Source organism: Argentina silus (genome assembly GCF_951799395.1).
Source record: "Argentina silus genome assembly, chromosome: 4".
Classification (NCBI taxonomy): Eukaryota; Metazoa; Chordata; class Actinopteri; order Argentiniformes; family Argentinidae; genus Argentina; species Argentina silus.
The window spans coordinates 24,859,286-24,874,777 of NC_139658.1; the positions used below are offsets into that span (position 1 = coordinate 24,859,286).

Genomic DNA, 15,492 nt, shown 5'->3' on the forward strand with positions numbered 1-15,492 from the left:
GAGTGACAGGGAGGGAGAGGGAGGGAGGGAGGGAGGGAGAGACAGGGAGGGAGGGAGGGAGGGAGGAAGAGACAGACAAGCAGGCAGGGAGGCAGGCAGACAAACAAACAGACAGAGAGAGAGATAGGAAGGGAGGAATGCAGACAGACAGACAGACCTGCTGGCTCCAACACTGTCAGATAGTTGAGCTGTGCTTGATTCAGTTTAGCTCAGTTCATTGAAACTAATGAAATAGTTTCAATGGGACTGAATAATGCACACAAGCTTAACCCACTAACTGCCACAAGTGTTCTATGTGGTGTTTACCTAGCAACAACACTTTGATTGGCTACAAAAGGAAGCATCATAAGGTGAATAAAGTCACCCGTGGCTCTCCAGAATGTTGACTATTTGGGCGACTTTATTCCCCCTCGGCACTGAAGGGGAGTTAATCAAGTGCACCTCAATTCCACAATGTGACCCTGGTGTGATCAGGAGGAGCAGCACACCGACGCCAGAGAAGGCTCCAGTCTTAGTGTTAGTCAGCCCTGCTGGCTTCCTGTGTCATTGTCACCCTCCCACAGTCCCCTGCAGCAGCCTCCACAGCCTCCACAGCCTCTACAGCCTCCACAGCCTCCACAGCCAGGGGACCCGACCAAGGGAGGCTGGTGGAGGACAGGCTCATTGTAATGCATGGAACGGAATGCGGAATGGTGTCAAACAGGGGTGGTTGTGCACCAAACAGGGGTGGTTGTGCACCAAACAGGTGTGTGTTTGATACCATTCCTCTTTCCACCGCGTCACCCTGCATGAGGAGGTCCTGGACCGGGAAGGCTGTCACACACAGGATGGGAGGATGTTAGAGGATTACATTAGACAGCCACCATCAAGGACAGAGCCAGGCCATTAACGGGAGGGAGGGAGGGAGGGAGAGGAAGAGAGGGAGAGAAGTATTTAAAAGAAAACACATGCTCCACTTCCACTGTTCTGCTTTTCGTCCTCACGGTTAGTCAGACGGTTTTCTCTCTGCTGTGGCAACAAGGGAAAACACACACGCACATGCACATGCATGCGCACACACACACACACCCTCTGGGACCAGAGTTACCAGACTCAGACCACATCTACCAGACTCAGATATCTGCCAGACTCAGAGCACATCTACCACTCAGACCAGACCAGACAGACTCAGACCACATCTACCAGACAGACCAGACCAGACAGACTCAGACCACATCTACCAGACTCAGACCACATCTACCACTCAGACCAGACCAGACAGACTCAGAGCACATCTACCAGACTCAGACCACATCTACCACTCAGACCAGACCAGACAGACTCAGACCACATCTACCAGACAGACCAGACCAGACAGACTCAGACCAGTGCTGCCATACTCAGACTGTGTTAATCTGCCTGTTGGTGAGTCAGATGTCAGATGGAGAGACAGGCCAGTGCATCAGGACTAGAGGACATTGGAGCTGATGAGGAATGTTGCCATGGCTTGTTTACAGCTGGTCCATGTTGCTAAATCACTGATTTAATATCAGTAGTCAGTGCCCCCCCCCTAACCCACACACACACCCCCCCACAATCTCTCCCTAGCCCCCCACACCCCCCCCAGCTAATAAAAGTGTTGGCGTGGGTTACGACTCGAGGGATAACATCTCTGTCCTTTAATTAGAGAATGAACTGTCCTCTCTCTGTCTCTCCTCTCTCCCTCTTTCCCTCCCTGTCTCCTTGTCTCTCTGCCTCTCTCTCTCTCTCTCTCTATTTCTCTGTCTCACTCTCTCTCTGCCTCTCTCTCTCTCTGCCTCTCCCAGTCTCCCTGTCTCTCTCCCTGTCTCCCTGTCTCTCTCCCTGTCTCCCTGTCTCTCTCTTTCTCCCTGCCTCTCTGTGTCTCTGCCTTTCTGCCTCTCTGTCTCTCTTTCTGTCTGTCTCTCTCCCTGTCTGTCTGTCTGCCTGCCTCCCTGTCTCTCTCTCTGGATGAGGTTATTCCTGGTTGTAGATGGCTTTATCTGAGGAATCCTGGCCCAGATCTCACAGTGGGTCAGAGCTATCACTCCTGGTAACATGATTCTGCATACGGCATTTGTTTATGGCTTTGAGTACTGCGTTGGCAGTAATGACATTAAAGACATGTAACTGGATACAGTACATTAAATATTTGGCCAATGAAATGTAATCACGTTTTTTCTTGTTTATGAGTGCAATTATACAACCTCCGGTGATCTACTCGTCTGTCTGTCTGTCTGTCTCTCTCTCTCTCTCTCTCTCTGCCTGTCTGTCTCTCTCGCTGCCTGTGTCTGTCTGTCTGTCTACCTGTCTGTATCTCTGCCTGTCTGTCTGCCTGTCTGTATCTCTGCCTGTCTCTCTGTCTGTCTGTCTGTCTGCCTGTCTGTATCTCTGCCTGTCTGTCTGTCTCTCTGTCTGTCTGTCTGTCTGTCTGTCTGTCTGTCTGTCTGTCTGTCTGCCTGTCTGTATCTCTGCCTGTCTGTCTGTATCTCTGCCTGTCTCTCTGTCTGTCTGTCTGTCTGCCTGTCTGTATCTCTGCCTGTCTGTCTGTCTCTCTGTCTGTCTGTCTGTCTGTCTGCCTGTCTGTATCTCTGCCTGTCTGTCTGTCTCTCTGCCTGTCTGTCTGTCTAACACCTCCTCAATATCCCTCCACTGGACCTTCCATTCGACAGGGCTCCCCCAGCCTCACCATGTATGTTCAGGAATCTATGTTCATATGTAACACACACACTCACACACACACACACACACACACGTGCACACAGACGGCTAGCTAGATAGAGAGACGGCGGGGGGGCAAAATAAATATATCCACCTCTCTCAGCGCCACCCCCCCCCCCCCACCCCCTGCCAGCCGGCCTATTTCAGGCAGGGAGGGAGGATCAGCCGCAGGTCCGCTGTTTTCTTTTCTTTTTCGTCCGTCCCAGATCTGTGCCGCTCCATAGCAGGCTGTACAGAGGTTATAAATACCCCCCACCCCCCCACCCCCACCCCCACCTCCACCCCCCCTCGCAGCCAGGGAGGCTGGCATTGTTGACACATGACAACAAGCAGGGAGGAATGACCCAGGACCCCGAAAAGGTATGCATGAACCCAGCGGAGGTATAAATAGCCGCGGTGGGGAGATATGGGGGAGGAATGAGGGAGATATGGGGGAGGAATGAGGGAGAGATGGGGGAGAGATATGGGGCTCGGGGAACAACAATGTTGGCTTTCCCCCCGACCCAGATTGTTGAGGCTGGCTGTGGTCTGTGTTTGTAGGTCGTTGGTGACATGGTGTTGGTCTCCTGCTGCAGGTAGAGCAGCCGCCAGGTAGAGCAGCCGCCAGGTAGAGCAGCCGCCAGGCAAACCTCTCCTCCCCTGTTATAGATGTTTACTTGATTTGATTTGATTTATTTATCCTTTATTTTACCAGGTCAGTTGACTGAGAGCATGTTCTCTTTTGCAACAATGACCGAGGGAAGAGTTGTAGAGGAGAGGAGGGGGGGGAGAGGAGAGGAGGGGGGGGAGGAGAGGAGGAGAGGAGAGGAGAGGGGAGGGGAGGGAGGAGAGGAGAGGAGGAGGGGGGGGGGGGGGGAGAGGAGAGGAGAAGGAGGGGGGGGGGGGGAGAGGAGAGGAGAGGAGAGGAGGAGAGGGGAGGAGAGGAGGAGGGGGGGGGGAGAGGGGAGGAGAGGGGAGGAGAGGGGAGGACAGGACAGGACAGAGGAGGGGAGGAGAGGAGGAGGGAGGGGAGGACAGGACAGGACATGAGGAGGGGAGGAGAGGAGAGGGGAGGGGAGGGGATGAATGAAATAGGAAGCGGGATGAAGAGGTGGCCATGATAGAGGGAGGACTGGTTGGGAGTTCAGCCAGGACACCGCCGTTAACACGCTTACTCTGGCGACAAGTGTCATGGGATCTTTAACGACTCCACTTAAAGTTAGGAAGCAGAAGCGTTCAGTATGCTCCTGATTTCTACCTCACCAGCCTCCCCTGGTAGAGACTGAGTACTATACAGTACATGACTACAGTTTCTCCATGAGTCTTTGTGCACACTTGGTGTGATTGTCTAAGAGAAGTCTGTTGTTGTTGTTGTGGTGGTGGTGGTGGTTGTGGTGGTGGTGGTGGAGGAGGAGGCGGTGGTGGTGGTGGTGATTAGGGTGGTGGTGATTAGGGTGGCGGTGGTGGTGATTAGGGTGGCGGTGGCGGTGGTGGTGGTGGAGGAGGTAGTGGCGGCAGCGGTGGAGGAGGTGGTGGTGGTGGTGATGGAGGTGATTAGGGTGGTGGTGGTGATGGGAGGTGATTAGGGTGGTGTGGTGGTGATGGAGGTGGTGGTGATGGAGGTGATTAGGGTGGTGGTGGTGGTGATGGTGGTGGTGGTGAGAGGAGGCGGTGGTGGTGGTGGTGATTAGGGTGGTGGTGATTAGGGTGGCGGTGGTGGTGATTAGGGTGGAAGGGTGGCGGTGGTGGTGGTGGAGGAGGTAGTGGCGGCAGCGGTGGAGGAGGTGGTGGTGGTGGTGATGGAGGTGATTAGGGTGGTGGTGGTGATGGAGTGTGATTAGGGTGGTGGTGGTGATGGAGGTGGTGGTGATGGAGGTGATTAGGGTGGTGGTGGTGATGGAGGTGATTAGGGTGGTGGTGGTGGTGATGGAGGTGGTGGTGGTGATGGAGGTGATTAGGGTGGTGGTGGTGGTGGTAATGGAGGTGATTAGGGTTAGGTGGTGGCATCCTCTCTGAGGTAAACCTAGCTCCTGCCCTGTGCTTTGATAGAGAGATCATGTGTTGTTTGAGATCATGTTGTCAGCGATTACGTTGAGTTAGATCAACAGCCCTGATCTCCTGCCATTCAGTGCCCAACAGCCCTGATCTCCTGCCATTCAGTGCCAAGCTAAGTTGACCTCCGTTGTAAGGCAGGCAGGAAGGCTGGGTAGGGAGGGGGGGGGTGGGGGGGATCACCTGGGATTCACAACACTGTGTGTGTGTGTGTGTGTGTGTGTGTGTGTGTGTGTGTGTGTGTGTGTGTGTGTGTGTGTGTGTGTGTGTGTGTGTGTGTGTGTGTGTGTGTGTGTGTGTGTGTGTGTGTGAGACCTGACAACAACAAGCCTGCAGCGGACGGTTAAACTGAGCCCTGACAGAATGTCTCTCTCTGTCTCTCTCTGTTAGAGGAGCTTCATATGCTGCTGGTTCACATTATCAGACCTGTCTCACGCCCTGGCCTGCACTTATACACACACACTTGCAGCGCAGGGAACACACACACACACACACAGACGCGCACAGGCACAAACACACTCGCAGCGCAGGGAACACACACACACACACACACAGACGCGCACAGGCACAAACACACTCGCAGTGCAGGGAACACACACACACACACACACAGTCTGTGACATCAGCGCTGTCTCCATTCATTAGCTGCTGTGGTGAGATGACATCATCATGGAGGATCAGGAGGCTAAAGAGCTTCTATCTGGACAGCAGCACGGCCATGGTCATTAACCTAACTATCCTCCCTCCCTCCCTCCCTCCCTTCCTCCCTCCGATCCTCCCTCCCTCTCTCTCTCCCTCCCCCTCTCTGTCTCTCCCTCCCTTTCTCCCTCCCTCCCATCCTCTCCCTCTCTCTCTCTCTCTCTCTCTCCCTCCCTTCCTCCCTCCCTCTCTCTCTCCCTCCCTCCCTCCCATCCTCTGTCCCTCCCTTCCTCCCTCCCTGTCTCTCTCCCTCCCTTTCTCCCTCCCTGTCTCTGTCTCTCTCTGTGTGTGTGTCTCTCTCTCTCCCTGCCTTCCCCTGTCCTCTTCTGCTCTCCCTCCCTCCCTCCCTCCCTCCCTCTCCACCCCTGTGGTGTGTTGTGTGAGGTTAAATATTCACAGTATTTCAGGTTAAATATAGACCTGCATGTTTGGAATGTTGTGATTCTCCTGAACCGTCCCCTGGTGAGACTCTCACCTCTGCCTCCCAGAGTCCCAGCCCACCTGTCTCTCTCTCTGTCTGTCTCTCTCTCTCTCTGTCTCTTTGCCTGCCTGTCTGTCTGTCTGTCTCTCTCTCTCTGTCTCTCTCTCTGTCTCTCTCTCTGTCTGTCTCTCTCTCTGTCTGTCTGTCTGTCTGTCTGTCTGCCTGTCTCTCTGCCTGTCTGTCTCTCTTCTTACAGCAGTACTATTATGTCTTCCTGGCTGTGATAGGCTGCTATCATTCCAATGTTTATCATTCTGAAGGGTTAGTTATTCATGTAGGCTGAGTGCTTCCCTGCTCATCTTAATTCATGCTAATCGCTTTCAATAAAGTCAGAGTGAACCACTCCACAAAGTCTTATACGCAATATGGTCCACTCACCCTGCCTCATCTCTAATTCCCCTCTCTGTGTGTGTGTGTGTGTGTGTGTGTGTGTGTGTGTGTGTGTGTGTGTGTGTAGGGGTGGTGCTGGTGTGTTTCGAGGGGGACATGGACGGCTACATCAACCTGGTGGCGTACCCCTACGTGGAGAGCGAGGGTCTGGACCACGAGGACCTGCCGGAGAGGGACCAGCCGCGGAGGAAGCACTCCCGCCGAAGCCTGCACCGCTCCAGCAGCGAGCACAAGGACGACAGGCCCGCGCACGAGAGCGACAGCACCGAGAAGTGAGCCGGGTGTGTGTGTGTGTGTGTGTGTGTGTGTGTGTGTGTGTGTGTGTGTGTGTGTGTGTGTGTGTGTGTGTGTGTGTGTGTGTGTGTGTGTGTGTGTGTGTATGTGTGTGTATACTTATACACCATCTGATTGCTATAATCAGAGGAAGTGTTGTTAGTCTATATACAGACGGAGGGATGAGGGTGGATGTGGAGGGATGAGGGTGGATGTGGAGGGATGAGGGTGGATGTGGAGGGATGAGGGTGGATGTGGAGGGATGAGGGTGGATGAGGGTGGATGTGGAGGGATGAGGGTGGATGAGGAGGGATGAGGGTGGATGTGGAGGGATGAGGGTGGATGAGGAGGGATGAGGGTGGATGTGGAGGGATGAGGGTGGATGAGGAGGGATGAGGGTGGATGTGGAGGGATGAGGGTGGATGAGGAGGGATGAGGGTGGATGTGGAGGGATGAGGGTGGATGTGGAGGGATGAGGGTGGATGAGGGTGGATGTGGAGGGATGAGGGTGGATGTGGCCAATCCCACATCACTGGAAATCACACACAACCAAATCCTGTGTGTGTGTGTGTGTGTGTGTGTGTGTGTGTGTGTGTGTGTGTGTGTGTGTGTGTGTGTGTGTGTGTGTGTGTGTGTGTGTGTGTGTGTGTGTGTGTGTGTGTGTGTGTGTGTGTACCTTGTATTTACCTGCTCCTCTGCGGTCTATTCTGTCCTACCGTCCTGTAGGCCCATTACCAGCGCCACCTGTGGTCTATTCTAGTACTCTGCCCTAAATCTGCAATTGGTACATCCCTTTTTAGACTTTTAAATTATTCATATATAGCCATTGATTATTGAAGAATATAACTTATGAATGTTTCATGATCTTAGTTCAACTGGCTTACCCTGTTAGAACACAACATACAGACTTGTTTTACTCCATTGTTTGTGAACAATGTCATTGTAAACAAACACTGTATAGCATCAAGACATGGTTAAAAGTATCATTTTGATCTCATGGATGATCAGTCCTTGCATGCATAGCTCCGTCTATGAATTTTAGAGTAGTTACATTTCTCCAGACCCTTCCCTCAGCTGTTTACCAATAAAAAGTGGCAGGAAGCCCGCTTTGTTGTTGTTTGAATCCCAGATAGCCCCTTTAACACACTAGAGTGCCAAGAAAAAAGCTGTATGTGGTATTTACCGAGCAAGATTGGCTACAAAAATGAAATATCATCATTTCAGGTGAATAAAATATCACCTTTTAGGCACTCTAGAATGTTGACAATTTCGGGCGACTTTATTCACCCTTGGCACTAAATGAGTTAACCCCCCCCCCCCCCTTCCCCCCCCCAGCCTCCAGGAACTGAAGAGCCCTCGCCTGGAGCTGCAGATCCACTCTGACGTGCCCTTCCAGATGCTGGACTGTAACAGCGGCCTGAGCTCCGAGAAGATCAGCCACAACCCCTGGAGCCTCCGCTGTCACAAGCAGCAGCTCAGCCGCATGCGCTCAGAGTCCAAGGACAGGAAGCTCTACAGTATCCCTCCCCCAGCCGCCAGGGCCTGTGATTGGCTAGCACTGTGTTCCATAGGTCGTTTTGGTATTATTATAAAAAAAAAAAATGATTGTCAAACCCAGTAATTGCTCGAAGAGTTTGAAGAGAAAAGGTTAGGGTTTGAGAAAGGGTTGGTTCAGTTTAGGGAAAGGTTATTGTTTAGGTTTCTGGGTCGTGGTTTGGTTTGAGGTGAGGTGTGGTTACTGACTCATAGAAGGAGCTTGTTTTTGTGCCTCGGTTGTGTCTGGGCTCTGGGGTGTATTGACCTCAGACCCCCCCCCCCATCGCTGTCCTGTCTGTTAGCTGACACCTCCCTTATTGATTACCTCTGACACTCATGATAATAATGAACTGATGTGTTCCTTATTGATCAGTGTCACCATGATGAGGTGAGGCTGTGTTTATTGATTAACGGAGACAGTCTCTCTCACTTACACATTAACAAGACAGACAAGAGGTCAACTCATCTCAACAAAGAACTTGACCTGGTCAAAGTTACAGCTATCTGTTAGCCATGTAAACTAGAAGATAACAGCTATCTGATAGCCATGTAAACTAGAAGATAACAGCTATCTGATAGCCATGTAAACTAGAAGATAACAGCTATCTGTTAGCCATGTAAACTAGAAGATGACAGCTATCTGATAGCCATGTAAACTAGAAGATAACAGCTATCTGATAGCCATGTAAACTAGAAGATAACAGCTATCTGATAGCCATGTAAACTAGAAGATAACAGCTATCTGATAGCCATGTAAACTAGAAGATAACAGCTATCTGTTAGCCATGTAAACTAGAAGATGACAGCTATCTGATAGCCATGTAAACTAGAAGATAACAGCTATCTGATAGCCATGTAAACTAGAAGATAACAGCTATCTGTTAGCCATGTAAACTAGAAGATAACAGCTATCTGTTAGCCATGTAAACTAGAAGATAACAGCTATCTGATAGCCATGTAAACTAGAAGATAACAGCTATCTGTTAGCCATGTAAACTAGAAGATGACAGCTATCTGATAGCTGTGTAAACTAGAAGATAACAGCTATCTGTTAGCCATGTAAACTAGAAGATAACAGCTATCTGATAGCCATGTAAACTAGAAGATAACAGCTATCTGTTAGCCATGTAAACTAGAAGATAACAGCTATCTGATAGCCATGTAAACTAGAAGATAACAGCTATCTGATAGCCATGTAAACTAGAAGATAACAGCTATCTGTTAACCATGTAAACTAGAGGATAACAGCTATCTGTCTGTGTTCGCTAACAGGAAGGTAACAGCTATCTGTCTCTGTTCGCTAACAAGAAGGTTTAGAGGAGGGATTGTTCTTTCCTAACACTAACAGTCCCGCCGTGCCCTGAACTCTGCGGACGAGTGTCTGTTTCTTCTCATCTGATGATACTTTAATCAGCCCCTATGTTTCCTGCTAAACGCTGACCGCAGGGAACCGAAACAGTTCAAAACAGAGTCCCATGCTGGTGCGCTTGGGCGCCGAGATGTCCTCACCTTGACCCCGGTGACCCCAGCAGCGTGGGTGGGTGAAGCGTTCAGATCATGTTCAGCCCTGAACACCACCTGAACCTGTGTAAGAGTCTTGTCCTTTGTTTGAAGTGCTTGGCGGGGCTGAAGCCCCAGAGCCCGCATGTTAAAAGGAAAACATTGTCCTTCTCACACAGCAGCAGAAACCAGAGACGGGCGCAGATTGAATTTATTTTCCGCTGCGCTCAGCCTGCACATTCCTGGGTTGAGAGAGAGAGAGACAGAGAGAGAGAGAGAGAGAGAGAGTGAGAGAGGGGATTAGAAACATTTTTATTTTTTTTAATAGGGACTCTCCCGCACTTTTGAGCTGTTTTTCTGTGGGTTCAAATCAAATGGTGTGAATCTAAAGGGACACGGCGTTTAGAGGCCAGAGTCGGAGGCCAGAGTCGGAGGCCAGAGTCAGAGGCTTGCTGGTGGTGCAGGGGAGGACTGTTGTGCTGTGACTCATCCGGCGGGGGGGGGAGACGGCAGGGGGGAGGGGAGACGGCAGGGGGCCTGTGTAGTGGGTGATAGTTGGTTGGGGGGGGGGGTCACCCAGCCAGCTGCTGGGGTATTATATTCTGTAGTATTAGTCTGGTGTCCACTAAGCTGTTGTGCACAGGACAGATTACGGTCTGATGTCCCTCTGCCTCGTCTACGACCACAGCAACACTAAACACATGGATGGGAGGGGTCTAATTGGTTTGTTATTTGGCTGAACGCCAATGCCTACCTTTGCCACCCTATAATCATATATTATAACTATAAATGGACGTCATAACAGAAATATAGCTGTTTCCTTTGGCTCATCTTTGTTTTTTCATGCATATGGAGGCCGGTTTTCCCACACATATTAAGACCACACCAATAATAAAAAGCCTCTTCGATGGAGAGTCTCCCGACCCCTTGTACGCGTTACAAAAACAAAACGGCGATCCAACCAAAACATCAAACCAGGGGTGCTTGGTGGCGTAGCACACTAATGCGCTTACCACGTAATCGCAAGGTTCCTGGTTCGATTCCGACCCTCGACCTGTCTTGCATGTCATCCCTCCTCTCTCTCTCCCATCCTTCCTGTCAATCTCGACTATCTCTATCCCAATAAAGCATAAATGCCCTAAAAACATATATATTTTTTAAAACATCAAACCAAACGCTCCCGTTGCATGTATAATACACACAGCGACAACACCATCCCCTCTCTCTTGGCAAAGGCTCCTTGACCACACCCCCCCCTTCCCAGAATTCCTGCTGCTGGAGAACGTGGTGCACCACTTCAGCTACCCGTGCATCCTGGACCTGAAGATGGGCACCCGGCAGCACGGAGACGACGCCTCGGAGGAGAAGGCGGCGCGCCAGATGAAGAAGTGTGAACAGAGCACCTCGGCCGCCCTGGGGGTCCGCGTCTGTGGGATGCAGGTGAGACACACCTGGCCTGGGGAGGAGGGGGAGGCCAGGGGAGACTAGGGGAGGGAGGGAGGACGGGGGGATGGGGGGGAGGCCAGGGGAGGGAGGCGAAGGGAGGACAGGGGAGGCTGGAGGGGATGCTGGGGGAGGCCAGGGGAGACCAGGGGAGGGAGGACAGGGGAGGAGGCTGGGGGAGGCCAGGGGAGACCAGGGGAGGGAGGCCAGCGGAGGCTGGAGGGGATGCTGGGGAAGGCCAGGGGAGACCAGGGGAGACCAGGGGAGGGAGGGGGAGGGAGGACAGGGGAGGCCAGGGGGGGAGGCTGGGGGAGGTAGACGCTGAGCATCAGGGTCTGTGGGATGCAGGTGAGACACACCTGGCCAGGGCTGGAGGGGGAGGGAGGCCGGGGGAGGTAGGAATCGGAGGACGGACCTCATTGTAATGCATAGAACGGAATGAACGGAACGGTATCAAACACACCCTCTCCCACTCCCTGAACCTGCACTAAAATACACTTTAACTTAAACCCTGTAAATATTTATATCAACCGTTCAATACTCTCTATCTATCTATCCATCCATCCATCCATCCATCCAGCCATCCAGCCATCCATCCAACCCCATATTGATTAATTAGGAAGCAGAAGTGTATACTCCATGTTTGATGTCGTTCCTCATTCCATTCCATGCATTACAATTGTTGTGTGTCTTAGGAAAGGAATGAAAGGGATTTAAGCTCTCAGATCACTTGAGTGTGTGTTGTGTTGCCTCAGGGGATCCCCTTCCTCCCTGCCCATGGTGGTCCATCCAGTCGACTCTCTCCTCCTCTCTCTCTGCCTTTCCTCCTCTCTCTCTGCCTCTCCTCCTCTCTCCTCCTCTCTCTCTGCCTCTCCTCCTCTCTCTCCTCCTCTCTCTCTGCCTCTCCTCCTCTCTCTCTGCCTCTCCTCCTCTCTCTCCTCCTCTCCTCCTCTCTCTCCTCCTCTCTCTCTGCCTCTCCATCTCCTCTCTCTGACCGCACACAGTGGCTCAGACACACCCTCAGATCTATAACGAGAAAGAGAGAGAGAGAGAGAGAGAGAAGGATGATTGGACGCGTGTTGTCTAACAAGATTGCCCAGAGACAAACGGTAGCCACCGCAGGAGTGATTGATCCCCTGTTTACAATGCGGAGACAGCAATGGCCGCCTAGCACAATGGTGCAGCATTTAGCACAAGCTTCAACAGGCTCGCGTTTGGCAGCGCTATTGTTCCTCTGCGATCAATCAGGTTGACTCATCCCTCGTTTGTCTTCTCCGTCACCCCCCCCCCCTCTCTCTCTCTCTTATCTCCCAGGTGTACCAGATGGACACGGGCCACTATCTGTGCCGGAACAAGTACTACGGCCGCGGTCTGTCCATCGAGGGCTTCCGCCTGGCACTGCACCAGTACATGCACAACGGCGCCCAGCTGAGGAAGGACCTGTTCGAGCCCATCCTGTGTAAGCTCCGCAGCCTGAAGGAGGTTCTGGACAGACAGGCGTCCTACCGCTTCTACTCCTCCTCCCTGCTCATCATCTACGAGGGGAAGGAGCCGGAGGGGGAGGCCCGGCCCAAAGCAGCCGACCCGCCCTCGGAGAAGGGCCCCAGCGCCCCGGGGCCAGGGGCCGCCCAGGGACCAGCACCGGCGCTGGCCGAGCCCCCCAAACCTCCTCCTCCTCCTCCTCCCCCTCCTCCTCCCCAGCAGCTCTCTCAACTGCCACCAACCCCCCTGCCCCTCCAGCCCCTCCCCCTCACAGACCGCCACCCCCCACACCCGGAGCAGCCGCCTCCTCCTCCGCCGCCCTCGGACCCCGCCCACGGCCCCTCCTCTGCGGCCCCCCCCAGCGTGGACCCCCCCAGCGTGGACGTTCGCATGATAGACTTTGCCCACAGCACCTTCAAGGGTTTCCGTGACGACCTGACGGTCCATGACGGGCCGGACCAGGGGTACGTGTTCGGACTGGAGAGCCTCATCAGCATCCTGGAGGAGATCAGAGAGGAGCACCTGTAGTTGCTCACACAACCCCCCCCCCTCTTCCTCTTCCTCCTCCTCCTCCTCCTCCTCTACCCTAAGTGCTACCCTATCCTTGGTATACATTTGGAAAAAAAACAGGAAACAAAGAACCCTCAAAAGTTGGCGGAGGGCCGCTGGGCAGAGTGAGAAGCACACTGGTACAGGGAGGAATGGAGGGAGGGACGGAGGGAGGAATGGAGGGAGGGACGGAGGGAGGAATGGAGGGAGGAATGGAAGGAGGAATGGAGGGAGGAATGGAGGGAGGGACGGAGGGAGGAATGGAGGGAGGGACGGAGGAGGGAGAGTCACTCAGAGACAGGCTGCCCTGCTCTCTCTCACTGTTGGACTCCTCTCTGATGGACACAGGAGAGCCAGGGAGCCACTACAACTCCACCCCCCCCCCCCCACACACACACCCCTCCCTTCCCCCATACAATACACCCTCCTCCTGGACAGAAATGGCCGCCATTCCTCTCGAACAGAAACAGAAGGCTTGTCTGCCTTGGGGGTGCATCGCCACTGTGTGGCCAGTTGAAGTATTGCATTGAGGGAAAAGGGGGGGGGGGCGAGGGGTGGGTGGAGGTCAGGATTATTAAAGCAGCCAGAGCTCAGGGTCCGGCCCCATACTACGGGGCCGGTACAGGGAAGTGTGTATCTATCTGTCTATCTGCGTGTGTTGAGCGGGGTGGGGTGGGGTCTTGGGGTGGGGGGCATTAAAAAAAGAAGCCCCCCGCCCCCAGCAGTATTCCTATCAGGGGTCTGACAGAGGTGCAGCTTTGCAGGTTATTGTTTGTGAGAGCTTTACTGTAACAGGAGACGAAAGGTTTCTCTTCTTTTCTCTCTCTCTCTCTTTCTCTCTTTCTCTCTCTCTCTCTCTCTTTCTCTCTCTCTCTCTCTCAAAAACTAAAAGAATAAAGAGGTCGTGGAACACCTTCAGGCTTCAGATAAAATACCACAGCTCAGCTGTGCCGTAATCGCATCTGTCACAAGTCACACTTCTATTATGTTGCTTTTTATAGTTTTATCATATTCAGATCCACATAGAGACACCGTTTTTTTTTTCATTTTAAAGGTATTGTATTATTTTAAAAATCTTTTCTTAAATGCTTATTTTGTGTCCTTCATCACTCCCCCACCGCCAGTCTCTGGTTGGTCAGCCAGTCTCTGGTTGGTCGGCCAGTCTCTGGTTGGTCGGCCAGTCTCTGGTTGGTCGGCCAGTCTCTGGTAGGTCGGTCAGTCTCTGGTTGGTCGGTCAGTCTCTGGTTGGTCGGCCAGTCTCTGGTTGGTCGGCCAGTCTCTGGTTGGTCGGCCAGTCTCTGGTAGGTCGGTCAGTCTCTGGTTGGTCGGCCAGTCTCTGGTTGGTCGGCCAGTCTCTGGTTGGTCGGCCAGTCTCTGGTTGGTCGGCCAGTCTCTGGTAGGTCGGTCAGTCTCTGGTTGGTCGGTCAGTCTCTGGTAGGTCGGTCAGTCTCTGGTTGGTCAGCCAGTCTCTGGTTGGTCGGTCAGTCTCTGGTAGGTCGGTCAGTCTCTGGCGTGTCTGAGGGACAGTCGTATACACTCGTCCTGGAAGCCCCTGGGTTACAACGCCTTTCTCTCGTTTTGGTTTCTCATCCCTGAACAAAGATTTCCTTTTTAATTTGCACTGTAGAAGGTGTATGAAAGCATCAACAGCATGATTTTGTTTTTTATTTTTATTTTATTTTAATAGTGGTTTTTTTTTAGGTGGGGGGGGGGGTATTTTCAAGGGGGGGGCTATAGATTCCTGTCACCACCACCACCGATACACAGTGAACTCTCCCTGTACTCCATGTATTAGCATATGTAGCAGAACCATAGAAGAGACTCCTCCACTCTCCCCTCCTCCTCCTCCTCCTCTTTCTTCTTCTTCTTCTTCTTCTTCTTCTGGTGTTTCCTCTGTCCCCCCCTCCCCACCTTGGATGGAGTATCTCTGTCAGGTGTCACTTGGTTTAGGATGTCTTCTCTGTGTAGAACAATGTTGCACTGTAGCCATTGTCACTTTGGTGAATGTGGATTCTGTTTCTCCCTCTGGCACACCACAGCGCTGGTCTCCTCCTCCTCTCCTCTCTCAGCACAGCTGACGTGCACGCTCACGTCACGTGCGCGGTATTGACTTGGTCTGTGCTCCATACACACCAAGCACATGAACCGACACTCTGTCTGCTTATTACAGTAGGTCAGGTACAGTGTGTTCACTCACCCCGTACAACCAACCAATGTAGGGAAAACAGTTACTGGCATCTAGAGTTGAGATGATCTGTGTATTACATACATGCCTGATTGAAAGAACCAATTTAATGTTACTGGTGTTTCTAGAGTTCTTCTGTACTTTGGCGTGACTGGTGTTACTGGGGATGGCCTGGTTGTGGCAGCAGTCCTCCATGCCATGGCTC

General features: G+C 52.5%; 1 protein-coding gene across 1 annotated transcript in view; it reads left to right on the plus strand.

Moving 5' to 3' along the window:
• Positions 1 to 13,248, plus strand: part of ip6k1 (inositol hexakisphosphate kinase 1) — a 13,322-nt gene extending 74 nt beyond the window's left edge. Inside the window, exons 2-5 of the mRNA XM_083668040.1 lie at positions 6,387 to 6,591; positions 7,928 to 8,109; positions 10,893 to 11,068; positions 12,386 to 13,248. Coding sequence (XP_083524166.1) covers positions 6,387 to 6,591; positions 7,928 to 8,109; positions 10,893 to 11,068; positions 12,386 to 13,081 — 1,259 coding nt within the window. The 3' untranslated portion in view covers positions 13,082 to 13,248. The remainder of the gene's footprint in view (positions 1 to 6,386; positions 6,592 to 7,927; positions 8,110 to 10,892; positions 11,069 to 12,385) is intronic.
• Positions 13,249 to 15,492: the final 2,244 nt, after the last annotated feature.